Source organism: Chrysoperla carnea, chromosome 2, assembly GCF_905475395.1.
Source record: "Chrysoperla carnea chromosome 2, inChrCarn1.1, whole genome shotgun sequence".
Classification (NCBI taxonomy): domain Eukaryota; kingdom Metazoa; phylum Arthropoda; class Insecta; order Neuroptera; family Chrysopidae; genus Chrysoperla; species Chrysoperla carnea.
This window is the reverse complement of record NC_058338.1, coordinates 81477456-81493135: the sequence shown is the minus strand read 5'-3', so window position 1 is coordinate 81493135 and position 15680 is coordinate 81477456. Positions and strand designations below refer to the sequence as shown.

General features: G+C 29.6%; 1 protein-coding gene across 1 annotated transcript; it reads right to left on the bottom strand.

Annotated features, from left to right (window-relative positions):
- Window positions 1-4277: 4277 nt before the first annotated feature.
- LOC123291498 (esterase B1-like) lies at window positions 4278-14118 on the bottom strand. The gene is made up of 8 exons (XM_044871805.1): window positions 13994-14118; window positions 10908-11036; window positions 9936-10082; window positions 9613-9763; window positions 8783-9165; window positions 8376-8717; window positions 6949-7395; window positions 4278-4465 (listed from the first exon to the last, which is right to left on the bottom strand). The coding sequence occupies exons 2-8, from the start codon at window positions 11031-11033 to the stop codon at window positions 4442-4444; spliced, it is 1620 nt and encodes a 539-aa protein (XP_044727740.1). The 5' UTR covers window positions 11034-11036; window positions 13994-14118; the 3' UTR covers window positions 4278-4441.
- Between the last annotated feature and the right edge of the window lie 1562 nt (window positions 14119-15680).

The window sequence follows — 15680 nt, the reverse complement described above, 5'->3', positions numbered from 1 at the left end:
ATTCGTGAGGGTATAAATTAGTTTATAATATTATATAGTATGTATTATTATATGGGAATATCAGAGTGTTGTTATATAATATATACGACTGAGACTGTCTAAGAGTGGCTATCGTTCTTTATTTACAAAACGTAAACAAACGATTGCGTAATCAACACTGTCTATACATGGTATTTCAACAATTAACTCAGCCAATTGTTTGGTTTCACTTGTTTTTTTTTTTTTTTTTTTTTTTTTAAATTTGCTACTGCAATACGTACATTGCACGATATCATGAGAAAATAACGGTAACCTCTCCACATTTCTAAATGAAATAGCAAACAAATATTACTATACTTTAGATTTTATTTACCATGCGTTAATTTTGTAAATGATGCTGCGATTAAATAAAATAAATGAGCATCACAAAGTGAAGTCTTCTAATCTTATGGAAATTTGGTTCCATTTGCGCATCTTGTGGGATTTTAACCAGTCAATCTTCCGGTTTTTTCAAATCAAAAATATAAAAGCTATGTACTAGGCGGGCTACATAAGCAGGGAAAAGTGCTATATAATGATCCCTCACGGTAAAATGATCCCTCGTTGATTATGCCGATGTATAAGCTATTTTGTGTTTCGTAGCATAAGTATTAATTGCCTAACACCGTGAAAACCACCCAAAATTTTCCACTTGATTTTGTCCACTTGTCATTATTTAAGGGGTAGGCAAACAAAAATTTTGAGTGGACAAACGTGGACAAATCGTTACCAAACGAATGACATCTGTATTTCGTAAAAATTCAAATTTGGAGGTGCTGATGTCAAATTTTAATTTCCTCAAAATTTAAGATTGGTGGGTGAGCGAAAAAAAATTTTGGGTGGACAAACGTGGATAAACTGTTGCCTAACGAATGGCATTTTCACTTTGTGTAGAAAATTTTAATATCCTCATACTTAAAATTGAAATCTGGACAAAATGTGGACAAACGTATCTAATCAGCAGTTTATGAAAGTTCGCATTTGGGGGTGCTATTTTCACGGGTTAATTTTGCTGCTTATGATCAGTGGTAGAAAAATTTCAACGTAAAATTTATTTTTTGTGTTAGTTTTCGCCGGTTTTTTGTTTTACTCTTAGCTTTTGTTGACTTTTATTAATAATACATTACATTTTGATAGGCGTATAAATTTTAAGATCAGTGACGGATCATGGCGGATCATCATGTGGCGGGTCTTGAATTGATTTAGATGATTTTACCATTTTCGTTTTCATCTTTGATGCAACGTAAAAAACTTGATGCACTTGTTAGTCTTGATACGTGATTTGTGAATGTATTACAGGTATTATAATGTGTTGCAAGACGATTGGTATTGCAAGTTAAATTAACTCTCTATACATATTATTTATACATATATGAGAAAAGTTTGAAATTATTTGTGTGGTCAGCAACTACTCGATAGTAATTTATGATTCTAGACAGAAACTAATAGATTTTTTAACCAGAAAACAACGAACTGTTATAGTCTCTAAATATTATTCTATATGTTATACTTTATCTATGTTTGATTTATACATTTCTTACTGATTGAATACTAAAATTGTTTTTATAATCAACCAAAGTTCTGAGTGGCTGATTGTCACAGTAATAGATGGAAAATTTCTTCTATTTTCTATGTTAATTCAGCAAAAACATCTCATTACATTTATAAACAAACATCTTTCGTTGTTTGATGTATCTTTATCTATTTTGGCGTAATTTCATGAGAAACAATCTGTTCATGTGAAATCCTTGTGGTCCACATATTCAACACCCCAGAATTTGAATATATCTTTTCATAACTGCATAAAACATTTTAATATGAATTATTATATAAGAGAGGTGTGTGGCTTAAAGTTAAAGACATTCCCTTTTTATGCAAGAGTTACTAAGATCAAAGCCCGGCAGTTGGGGAAAAATATCTTTTAAAGTGATACAAATTTATCATCAAGTCAATTTTACAGAAAAAAACAACTTTACTCATTATCAAAATTTCCAGATAATTAATACCCCAATCAGAGCAAAAAAAGTAGGTACATAATGTAATTTATTACCGAACGGATTTTCTTGTTGCAATATTTCAGGGGTGTCTCTTGAATGTAAACCCAAGTTGGCCAGCCGGGAGGAGGGAGAGCGGGCTTTAGTCACCATCTTGGAAAACACGTTTATCAAAATCTCGCGAACCGTGCATATTTTTATTTAGTATTTTTGGCTGTTTAATGCATAAGTTTTTATTTATATCGATCCAAACAAAAAGTAATTTGATCAAATTTTAGGGTTCCGTACCCGACGAGTTCCGTACTTATTTATCTTTTAAACAAGTATTTACTAAAAAGCACTGGGTGTTATATTACGATTGTACAAGACTCGCATGCATAATAAAACTCGGTCAGCAGTACTTGCATACGGAAACCTTCGTGTACAAGTCCAACTCGCACTTGACCGGCTATTTTTAATAAGTTATATCAGATATGTGTTACCAAAAAAAGGAGTGTTATAAGTTTGACCACTATGTGTGTCTGTCAGTAGCATCGTAGCGCCTAAATTGTTTTTTTTTTTTGTTTCATTTGAAAGGTAAATTGACGGTGAGTGTTCCTAGGTTTAAAGTGCGAGTTCCCGGAACAAATAAAAATTAAGCGATGGTCCCCAAAATCGGCTCAGTTTGGATAAGGCTCTACGGAAAAAGGTAAAAAGGTAATTTAATGGAGTGTGTTCTTAGATACGTTTCAAGTGCGAGTTTAGGGTTCCGCAAAGTTTCTCGAGGGATTTTTTAAATTTTGTAAATTTCACTTGTGACTTCAAATTTTTTATGGAGTATCGTTATCTCCGTCAGTAAAGAAATTTTCACAGTCACGTGAGAAACCTTCTAGTGTTATCGATGGTATTCTATAGTAGTAAAATGATCCCTGTTCTTATGCCATAATTTCTAACTTGGATCTAATTGGGATTTCTATTCGTAAAGTCATATTTCTAATTTAATATTTTTTAAACAACCTTTACGAAAAGTTTAATACACAATTTGTACGTAATGTTTGCATGCATGAAGTAAATATAAATTATTTCAAATGTTTGCTTTATTAATAAAATTGATTTTTATTAAATAAATTAAAGGTCAAAAAGTGGATATTTTTCAACAGATATTTATGCAGTTGCAGTTTGCAATCTAATAGAAAATGTCCGAAATTAACTTAAAATGTAATCAAACTGGAAATACTGATTAAAAAATATGATAGGATGTTATTGATGAAGACATATTTCAGTGTTTTTAACTTTTTGGCAATGGTTTTTGGATTCATAAAATAAAATTGTGAAATAAGAAACAAATTAAAAAATTGAAAAAATACTAAACTGTTAAATATTAAAAAAAAGTACAAAAAAAAAAATTATCCGTGATAAATAACTATGCTTATCTATGGCCAAGTTTCTGGTTTCTTGTGTGTTGTATTTATTTTGGAAGTTACTTTCTACAATATCGGGACTCCTAGCTAGCAACATAAGTTTCTTCGTTCACCAGCCAGGATTAGTTAACTCGGCAGCACTCCGATTGACGCGTTTCATCAATTCATCGATTTTTCAAATATTTCATAATAATATTTTATAATTTTAGAACAAAAATCATAATCATATTCATCAATTATATTGTAATTATTTATTGAATTCATTCTTTGTAAGAATGCTTTCAATAAAAATTAATATAAATAAATCATAAAAAAGGAACTAACTGATATAAAATTATTAAACTGATTATTAAAATTATTAAATAATTATTAATTATTAACACTAAAACAATTACATTATTAAATATTATGGCATTGCACTATTTTTGACAAATAAATTTCATCGATTTATACCGTACAGATCCGAATATAAAATCCGTAAACTATCGAAAGTACACGAACAAGCCCCAAAATTATCAAATGATTAGATATTATTGAATGATTAGATAAATTATCACATTTTCTGAAGGGTTTGGAAAAAAATATTTTTAAAAACCGTAGATATACCATTTGGAAAATAAAAGTTAATTTAAATCGAGCGGGAGCAAAATGCCTATAAAGGGAGTGCGGAGTCTTCAAAATAACTGCATGTTCAGAATTATTTCATGATTGTTAATATTTTTAGATCCAAAAAATTCTCAAAACCACAAAAGCTTTACGACCAATAAAAAAGTAAATTAGAGACGCAGTTAAGACTTAATATGGTAATTTATTAAAAGTTACATAAAAAAATGCATACAAAACTAAATAACAGCTTTATAAAAAAACATTAATAATGCAAAAATATATAAAATCTATCACGAAGAACCACAGTTCTTTGTCATGAGTTATTCCGTAGTTTACGTATAAAAATCGACAAATTTTATGATGGTTTATATCGGCAAGAATTTGTAAGTACTGTACTTCATTTTTGAATCTCAGTTTCCAGTTTTATAATTTGCACCATACCCGTAACTGTAACAAAAAAGAAAAAAAATTATTCGCTGTTACATTAGAGAAGACCTTCGAAGATGAAAGACAAATTATTTCTTTCATCTACAAAAAACCGCAGTATCATCTTTGGAAACGAAGGTATGCTTAGTAATAAATTAAAACAAGTGAAAAAGTGTCCAATAACAGACCTTGTATTATTTGAAACTGTTTTCAACCTTCTATGTACTATAGTTTTGAAGTAAATGAAAACCAATGTTCTAGCTATATTTGCGCCCTCATAAGTTTACAAAGATGTTTATGAAAAAATGTTTTCCAAGATGAAGAAGTTTGTAAAGCTTAGAAATATTGATGATTTGAAGAAAATTTTGGTAAAGATGTTCATAATATCGCCAATTTAGCCTATTTCCGTATGTCTAGCTATCCCTACGTCACCACTTTATCTCAAAAATGAAAAGAATTATCAAATTGAAATTATCATAGCGTGGTCAGGACACTGAGTAGGTATAAGTTCGTAAACATAGGTCAATTGGGTTTCGGGTTCGTAAGACCTATCTTGTAAGCCGTTAAAGATAGAAGAAAAATGTAAAGGTAAAAAATGTTCTTTTTAAAAAATTAGTCAACTTTTATTGGAAATATTTTTACGTAAACATCACGGTTTATCCGTGAGGACGCAAATGAAGGAAAAACTTTGGTGATGCGTGTGAGTGAGATGGACATACGAATTGTCTAAAGTATGTGTTGAACAAACATTAATAGTGTTATACGAAAGTGAGTCGACACGGCACACGTTCCAACGTGCTGCATGAGAAACTGGTAACAACGTATGTTCGGTTTTGAAAAATTCTCGAAATCTAAAACAAATAGCGGCCTTTCAGACAAATAATTGTGTTGATTTCTTAAACTTTTCTTATAAAAATAAAGCAAGCACTGGCATTCAACACTTTCTATACAGGGTATTTCAATAATTAAATCAATCAATTGTTTGTTTTCTCTTCTTAATACCATGTATATATGAAATATACTTAGTATATTAAGTTAAGTCCCAAGTTTCTAACGCTTAAAAATATTGATGCTATGAAAACAATTTTGGTATAGGTGTTCATAGAATCATCTAATTAGCCCATTTCCGATTGTCTGTCAATCTGTCTGTCCGTAAACACGATAGCTCAAAAACGAAAAGACATATCAAGCTGAAATTTGTATAGCGTTACGGATAAATCAAAACTTTATATGTAAAAAAAAATTCTTACAAAAAAAATAAACTTTTGTTTTAAACGTTTTTTTGTAAACATCACTATTTACCCACGATGGCGCTAATTAGGGGCAAGTTGTATAGTACGTATTAATATGGAACTATCAGTTATGTGTGTGTGGCTATTTAAGAATGGATATCTTCTTATTTACGTGACGTCACAAAACAAAAAATTGCGTCATCAACAATGTCTATACATGGTATTTCAACAAGTAAATCATTCAATTGTTTGTTTTCACTTGTTTTTATTTTGAAATGCAAGTATAAAACCAATGTCTTTCTAGTCTGTTTAAGGCAATTTTTCAAGGAGTCACTTTTATAGAAATACATGCGCTCATTGTTTTATGGAGATTCATCGTTTTGGAAATACGTTTCTTTTTAGTTAATGACAATTAAATTATGTAATTAAATAAATATTGCAGGAAATTGTTAAAAATATGATAAGATGGTTTAATAAAAATTTATTACAGTTATCAAAATATGTGGATATAAGGAAGTGTAAAACAAAGTGTCATTGAAAATTAAATTTTAATGACTTCATAATATTTAAAAATTTTTGGTTGGTTGTAAATTTTAAAATTAACATAAAAAAAGATTTAATACTTGTTTTGAGTTTGAAATGAAACTTTAATAACGTTTGTTTCTGTAAAATACGAAATGTAAGTACATAGAGATTCATTATTTTTATTTAAAATTATTTTATAAAGACATTATTTAATGAATATTTCGGGTGTATTTTTAAATAGAAACCTTAGAAGCTATGGGTTTTCCAGCTAATAGATACTCTGTCTTTCGTTTATATTAGGAACCCACATATTCGATAAACAATCTGCTGTTCACAACAACATCGCCGCTTTTGTATGGGACTTTTTGAATTTTGTAAATTTAACTTATTGTATTACACAGTGAAGAATATAGCCTGACAAATAATTAATGAATTTACTAGTTCGAACTAGTAAATTCGAGGTCTCGAATGGACCAAACACTTTTAGGGTCTATTGTTTCCTATTGACATTTGAAAGGCGGTTAAAATTCAAATGAATTGCTTACTTATTGGCTACTAAAGAAATTTAATGATATCTTAAATTTATTATTTATACTTTTCTGGAAATTCAATCATAAAAATACATTTTTGAGGTAATATTTAAGAGATATCGAAACTGTTCACTTTAAAAGTAAAATTTCAATGCTGGATAATTTCTGTAAGATAAAAATATTACAAGCAAAAAAAAAATGTTGAAAAATTTTACACCTTCTGATATATTGTTGAATCTACAGCAACAGTTCGATATAAATCGTTCCAAAATCGCATACGTTCCTTCAGCATATTTTTCTTTGCTTGAGGTTTTATATCAATTTCTAAATAGTTTTCTTCCCTAGGTGTAAATAGTTTCCAATCGACATTAATATTCTTGGAATTTGGACTACCAGTCTTAGCAAAATTTATCCATAGTGTTGTCATCATTTCAACACCAATGGCCTCTGGTGAGTTTGATTCAATTGTTGGAGTTTTTTGGGTTTTAAACAAATAAGCAACATCATCAGCGTGACATGTTCCATCATACTCAATACCCGTTGCATTTTTTATTATACCTAATTTCGTATTTAGTTTGCAATAATAAGCGTAAACACTTGCATGTTCACCAAGTAATTTTGTCGTCACATTAATTTTGTGTATAAAAGCCAAGTCACTGCAGTACTGAAACCAAAAATAGTGTTAATCATTAAAGTACAGTAAAAGATGTTACAAAAATCGGATAATAAAGAAAAATGAAAGAAAATCGCCCGCATTTTGCAAAAAACCCATGGGATGTGTCTTAGGTGTCAAATATCATTAATAACGCATGAGTTAGTGGCGTAAATGTTTCTATTTGTTAATAAACAATAAATTTTTAATTCAATGAATCGATCAATGTTAATGTTCACTTTAAAAAATTAGTAATTACGCAGCTTGTATGACGTTAACGTTAAGTGTCAAATAATCGAAAACTATTGCTCATGTATAACGTATACGTAATTCAAGTTGCCTATTTATTAATTTTGTAAGTCAACTTGAACATTAACCGTTTCATTGAATTAACAATTTATTGTTTATTAACTAGTATAAACATTTACGATACTAGCTCATGCGTTATTAATGATATTTGGCACCTAAGAAACACATTCCATGACGTTTTGGCAAAATGCAAGCGATTTCTTTCATTTTCCTAACATCTTTAACTGTACTATAAGTATTTACGACTAAAGGTCAGATTTAATTTGAGGAAAATCACATCAAAATTAGTCGAGTGGGACATCACAAAATGGTTAATCAAAATTTCAGGAATAAATAATAAAATTTCTTCTTCTGGTAGCATTAACTTCTCTTCTCCTTGCATTTTTGTTCCGAAATCACTATTTTAAAAGTAACTCGTAATTTAACAAATAATTATTAGCTTAGCAGAATCCGTGGCAGAAATAGCGAATAACTTTTTGAATATTTCTTTCAATAAAAAGTTCAAATAAAAACCTATCTTTCCAGAGAGAGTTTGGGGCGATGATTATAGCAATAGCGCATCAGTTGTACAGAAAGAGTAGTAAATGCTACAAAAAGGCAATTCTGATAAGGGCGATTGAGGTTCCAAATTTAAAAAAAGTTTAATACAACAAGCTTATCAGGAATGGAAAATGGAAACTTACATCAATGAATGTATCAAATAGATCATAGGATGGTTTTTCATTTTTGTAATAAAATTGCTTAATTTTATCACCAACTTCTTGGATGGCTTTTTCAGTTTTCAATATTTCTTTTAAATCACGGGGAACTAAGATCTTATTATCCGTAAAATCCGGAGGAAACGATTCTATGAATTCAGGATTTAAATACAATAAACCTTCATGACTCGTCACACCTATCATAACAGGTACTTTATGAAAACGACCTTCAAGCAATAATTTTTCAGATGGTTCACTTAAAAATGCTGTTGAAATATTTGGTTCAACTCTTGGAGTAGGAAAACACAATTCACCCATGCAACGAGTCTAAAAAAATTTTTTTTTGTTAAATTCATTTATTATTTTGAAAATAGTAGATACCCATAACTTACTGGAATGGGGAATGTTTTATTTTGTGCTGCTAAAATAACGTTTAATGGTTGTTGCTGAAGGAATTCAAGAATGTCCTTGTCATTTGTTGCTTTGCATCCAATTTGTTTTAAAAATATTTCATCCAATCGTGGTTGCTGTACCCACGAATTTAATACGCAACCACTTTGTATAATTGCTTTATGGAAAAGACCTTTGGATAATGGTGAGAGTAATAGAAAATTGCATGAAGCTCCACCCGCACTTTCACCAAATATCGTCACATTATTTGGGTCACCGTTAAATTTATGAATATTTTTTTGTACCCAACGTAGTGCTTGAACTTGATCCTTTAGTCCAGCGTTACCAGTTACACCTACGGAGGCATCATCCAAGCTAAGAAATCCTAGAAAAGAAGTAAAATATGTAAAATTTACAAAACCCTTGACACGACTTAATGTAACAGGAAAGGAGTTATGACAGTATATGAAAAACCCGAAAAACTTCAAGTTTTTTTGACGCGAAATAACACTCCCACCACCTCTGGAATTCGGACCTCTTGAATTCATGCCGATCGCTTATCCAGTTTGGTCATACGATCTCTAGACACAGAGTGTAATTTATTTCAACTCATCGAATTTTTTTATTTGTTTGATAACATTAACTTATTTCTTTAATATTTATACCAAATCCTTTCAGCTATAGTTGGAAAATATAATTTGGTAATGGAAAAAAATCGCACCAGGACTAGAACCTCTTTTTTCTCAATTCTCTTTAGTTAGGAATATTATACTAAAACCTTACTGAATTATCCATTTCCGATAGTAAAAAATCAATTATTCGATTTTCTTACCTAAAAATCCTAGACGATAGTTAAATGTAACTAATACCACATTTTTTGTCATTAAAAATTCTGGACCATAAAGATCTGTATTTCCCGATCCTAAATAAAATCCACCTCCATGAACCCATACCATTACGGGTAATTTATCAGTAATCTTAGTCTAAAATTTGATTATCAAAAGTTATTCTTACGAAACGAGAAATAGAGTCTATGTAGACCAAGAACACACGAACGTCGAAAAAGCCGGATGTAAAGAAGCCAACTTTAGCATTACTTTATGTCTAATAGAGTTGTGTCCTCGGTTTTAGTGAAAAAAATATTGTGAAACTCACCGCTGGGGTGTAAACATTCAAATATAAGCAATCATCACTTCCGAAAACCTGTTTAGGATTGTTAACCATATCGTATGCATAGCACACATCACGTTCTTTTGTTGCATCCCAAATATTTTCTGTCCATGGTTCAGGAGGTTGTGGTGCCTTAATTTAAAAAATTATAAAAACAAATTTAGGCCTATTTTAGTATAGTCAGCAAGGTCAAATTGGTGAAATATAGAAAAACTGGTAGTAAGAATACGTGTGATAGCTCGTTGGATTCTGAATTATGTCTGGAAAAATGTCCTAGAAGCGTTTTTCAGCGCATAAAAAATTGCAAAAGTTTTAAACAATAAAAAATAAAAAAAAGATATTTCGTTTTCGACAATATATCATAATATATTAATAATTAAAAAATGATTATTAAAGAGGGGGGAATTTCCAATAAAAAACTTACATTTCCGGAAGTCTATCTCCATTATTTATAATTTCAATTTAACACCGAAAATAGTTGTTTTTGCGTCATATTTAGATTGTCGTAATAGTGTCAAAAACGAATATCTCACACAAAATAATATTTTTAAGGTATATTAAATATTATTTTAAAAATTTGAAAAAATTATGGCGTATTCGAAACACAAAGAATTTATTACCGTTGGAAATTTATTTTAAAGTTCCTTTGCAACAAGTTACACAATTAGGATTGAAGAAATAAAATTTCAATCCTAATTATGGAGTTCCACAAAATAAAGCTCTCTACAATTAATTAAAGTTACACAATTATTAATCAACCAAATTTTCTCAAATTTTCATTTTCATTGTAAACTACAAACAAAATTTTTTAATTTTTTGGGTTGGTGGAGCCCTTCTTGTGTTCAATCAAGAAGTTGTGGGTAAGATTCGACGGATTTTGAATATTTCTTTATATCAAACATTGATGTTAGAATAAATATTTTTAAAACATAGACCAATTAAATATAAATGAATTACCAGGAAGCGTAATTTTCCAACTGGAGGTTTAGCATATGGAATTCCTTGAAATATTTTATAAATTTTACCATCGATTCCTTGTGCTGTACGACCTCGTAGTTTGCCTTGTTCAATTTCGACAATCATTATCTTAAATTAGAATGCAAACAATAAATTATTTAAATACCTCCAAAATTAGTTTTATTTTAATATATTGGGTGATTCATGGTAAAATTTCCATCTCAATACTTCCAAAAATCATTATTTGGTAAACAGCTAAATTGAACGTATTTTAAGATAAGAGGTGGATAATTTGGTGCAATCACTTTCGCACACCTCTATCAACCTAAAAATATTTTCTGTGGATCTTTTTTTAACAAAATTTAATTTTAAAAATAATTTAGACGAGGAGTTTATATGTCCCGAGGGAACTTGATGTAAATATCGCTGTTTCCCAACGATATTCACCCTTTTAATCAAACAACTAGGCAAATGACTTCGATCGTAAACTTGCCTAGCCTATTCGTTTTACTTTAATTCTATTTGTTACCACCTAGCGCTAAAATCCACACACGGCCCATATGGCATCGGAAAGCAACAATATTGTTGATATTTTTCACAGTTCGATTGCGTTTACACAACAAAAAGTACAATGGGAGAGTGTAGTGACAAACGGTTGGAACTAAACCAAGTATGGCATTGTTAAGAAATTATTTTCACAGCAAGAGTTTCAGTACTCTTCTTTGAGGAGATTGTGGCAAGTCAGTTACTTTTTGGGTGGACAGGTATTCAAAAAAAGTAGTTGTATGCCTGCTTTGAATTTATATTTCATGTTTTTTGTCAAGTGGTCACAAAGTTCCGTATCCCTTAAATGTTGCAGTAGCCGCTAAGTCCGGATTTTATTCAGGCCGCTAATTAAACGGTCCCGTTCAGTAAAAAGACTAGGCTCTTAAGGTGGTAAGAGCACCAAGGCAAATTTAGACTTGTGGTTGAAATTATTTGTATAATAATTTTTCAATTTTGATGATGAATGTTGTTATAAATTCATGAATGTAGACGAAAAATAACAAAAAATTTTTCGACCTTGGTTTTCGAAATATCGAAAGCTAAATAATTAAACAATCAATTTTCGATATATTGAAAATTACTCTAGATATAGAAAAAATTGAAAATATATATATTAAATTTGTGTTTCTACTACCGTGCTCATATATCCTTAATTAGTCGGGCACAACGGTTTTTTTTTCTTCAATAATTTAATAGGATTTTAACTTTAATTTTAATAGTTTTTTATTTTTTTTTTTTTTAAATTTCCACCGTTTAGTTTTTGTGAAATTCATGAAAAACATTCATCCATCTAGTGTTTTTTCATAAGACCAATGTTAAATATGCCTATTTCATATAAAAAAAAGCCTTTTATCAAAAATTGTCCTGGTGCTCATACATCCTTAACTAAACGGCTAATTAAGATAGTAGACCGCAATATAAATATGAACAAGCACTTAGCAACCTAACAATATTGTTTAGGTATACAATTGAATTCACTCAACAAATCTGTCACGTGAAAACTAATGTTCCACAGATTACGATTTAAAAATTAACGTGAAAATATTCGGTATAAATTCGAGTGAAATGCAATTTATCCAGAATGATTAAATAGAGTTACTTTAATCCTATTTTGAAAATAATCTTTTAATAGCATTATCTCAAAATTAATGACCCTAAAACAACAAATGACGTATAACAATAATAATTGAATACAGTGGCTATTTTAAGAAAAAAATAAAAAATCTTTTTTAAAAAAAAAACCGACTTCTAAAAGTAAACTTTTTGTTAAAAGTTTTTTAATTTTTTGATTTTTAGTGAATTTGTAGTACACTAACTAATTTGTCACTAAAAAAAGAATCATCGAAAATGGTTGACGTGATGTTGAGTTATTCGTCCATTTGTCGCGCACATACTCAATTCAAATGTAAGACTTATATGGTTTTCTCATATATGTTAGAACCGGAACAAATTTTAATGGGACTACACGGGAAGCAGCAGCTTTCAAATAGATAAAGAATCATCAAAATCGGTTCACCAAGTCAAAAATTCTGAAGTAACAAACATTTAAAAAAAAAAAATACAGTCGAATTGAGAACCTCCTCCTTTTTTGTTTGAGGTCGGTTAAAAATGAATATTTACAAATAAATAATTCATAATTAAAAGTCTTACAGAGCCCCCGAAAGGTCAAATAGCAGATAAAATGTGAAGTAAACATTGATACACGGGTCACAAAACACTTATTTACTTCAGCAATAAACGATTATCAAGACTTTTGCTAATAATGTTTATTCTTTTGAATAGATAAAATATAATGATTACCCAATTCGCAACAATGCCTGAAATCAAAACCCGCTTTCAATTAAATTATATAACATTTTAAACTGACTCATTTTTATTTACGTAAGTATACTGATCGAATAATCTTAAAGTTAGTATTTACAACAAAGATTTCACTAAGTTAATTTGTTGGAGTAATGGAAAATAGTCCTTTTTTGAACAAAAACAAGTGAAAACACACAATTGACCGAGCTAAGTGTTGAAATACCTTGTGTTAAATATCAAATTATTTTTAACAAATTAGAAAAATTTAAAAACCAACGCAAATATAGCGGTTTTTCGGCTAGTGCTATCTATTTCTCGTCATTCGAGAATCTTATAGAAGACCAGAAGTTGAAGCTACTTGCAAATTCGCAATTGTCTATCTTTTAAAGTTTTCGAGAAAATAGACACCAAAGGTTTGTCCTAATTTGCGCCCTCACGGGTAAACAGTGATGTTAACGAAAAAATGTTTCAAACGAAAGTTTATTTTTTTATAGGAAACATTTTTTATACTTAAACTTTTATTCTATATCTAACTGTTTGCAAGATAATTGACCTATGTTGCTTATTTACGAACTGAAACACACCTTTTATGCCCTGAGCATGCTATTATAATTCAGGGATAAAAATTGGTATACCTTGATATATATTTAATCTATACAGGTTATAAAAAGATTATCATTTAATCATAAAAATATGAAATATATAACTATTATTTCATAGAAACAAATTTTCCTTACCGCTTATTTATTATATTCACTGCTCAAACCACGAATATCTAATAAAACAACTATTTAACTTAATTATTTTATGATAACTTCATTTTTTTTATATTATCTTTTTAATTAAACCAAATAATTTAATCTATGGAAAATTATAAAAATTTTAAAATGACAGTAGGTACAAGTATATTCTTATTATTTTAAAATTTAAAATATTTGTATAATTATTATTTTAATTATTATCAACTATGTACTTGTAGATATAATTATTCTATTTTGAAGTTTGTACCGTGGATTATTAATTATTAAATATCATTTATTTTGTACTTGGACGGTCTTATTATTGTTATTAAAAACTACCTGTGTGATTATGACAACACTGTGTATTCACATATATGAATTTAATGAATGTAAACATTATTTACTACAGTTATATTTTATAAGTAGAATTGTACTCCCATCAAATTAGACTAAATTTCATATGATTTACTGAAGTTTTGGAAGCACCAATACCACTTATGCCATGCTTTGTATTTTAAACCCCCGAATCAAAAAAAGGACTGTTAATAGTTTGACCGCTATTTTGTGCCTCTCTGTGGCATCGTAGCGCCTAAACGGATGGACCAATTTGGATTTATTTGTTTCGTTTGAAAGGTAATTTCATGGGGAATGTTGTTAACTATGTTTCAAGTGTTAGTTTAGAATTTCGTACACGGAGAAACTAAAAAATAGGCGATTATCTCAAAATCAAAATCAAAATGTCCAGATCGGTAAGAAATATTATGCTAGAAAGATTTTTTCCCCAAAGTGAGAAACTTTTACATTAATGTAGATTTTTCAGAAAATATCAAAGATAAGAAAAAGTTTATGTATGCGAATTGATCGGAAATTTTATGCCAGATAATTTTGAAGTGATCTATTTTTTTGCTAAAATGCATAGTTTTCGAGTAAATTGCAAACAACTGTGGTAAAACGTGGAAAATCATTGATTTTTCCAAAGTGATCCTGTTTTTTTCTAAGCATATAAAAATTTTTAGTTTGCAATTAAAAAGCTAGGTGGCATTGCTGCCTCCAAAAATTTAGGAAATTTCACCTAATTTGATGGGAGTATTGTGTTTTTATGTATAAAAATGTTAATAATAATCATGTTTAAAAAATTCAAGGTTATTGAATTATCATTGACCGTTGTAACATAGTCGTCTTCAAAGAGGGGATTTTTACTGAGACTAGTGTGCGTGTGAATGCGTTTAAACAAGTTTATATTGGCGCAAATGAATATCGTATAGTGATGCTTGGCATGAGCGTCGTTAGAATGAAATTATCGAGGGGGATAATACTTAAATCCTGCTGGGTACATTGTTTTGTACTACTTTCTCCGTATTTTGTCATTGATTATTCATTTCCCTGCAAGTACTCCGCCCCTAATGACGGGCAAGAATATAATTTTATTCTGTCTGTATACAGAAAGTATATAATTGTATAAAACATTATACAATTTTTATACTCTGTATATATATTAAGGTGTACTAAGTTTAGTTCCAATTTTGTAAGGCTCAAAAATGTTGATGCTGCGAACAAATTTGGTATAGATGTTTATTGTTCTTGATATAGGTGTTTATAAAATCACATAATTACCGTCCATTACCGTTTGCCTGTCCTTCTATCACCACAAAAACTGAAAAACAAGAAGAGACATCAAACAGAA

Excerpts from the sequence above, each read along its gene's own strand:
- LOC123291498 (XM_044871805.1), bottom strand. The coding sequence starts at position 11,033 with ATGATTGTCGAAATTGAACAAGGCAAACTACGAGGTCGTACAGCACAA. Across the intron at positions 8,718-8,782 it reads ATAAAACATTCCCCATTCCA|ACTCGTTGCATGGGTGAATT; the intron begins GTAAGTTATGGG and ends AAATTTTTTTAG. Across the intron at positions 7,396-8,375 it reads TATTTGATACATTCATTGAT|TACTGCAGTGACTTGGCTTT; the intron begins GTAAGTTTCCAT and ends TTTTGGTTTCAG.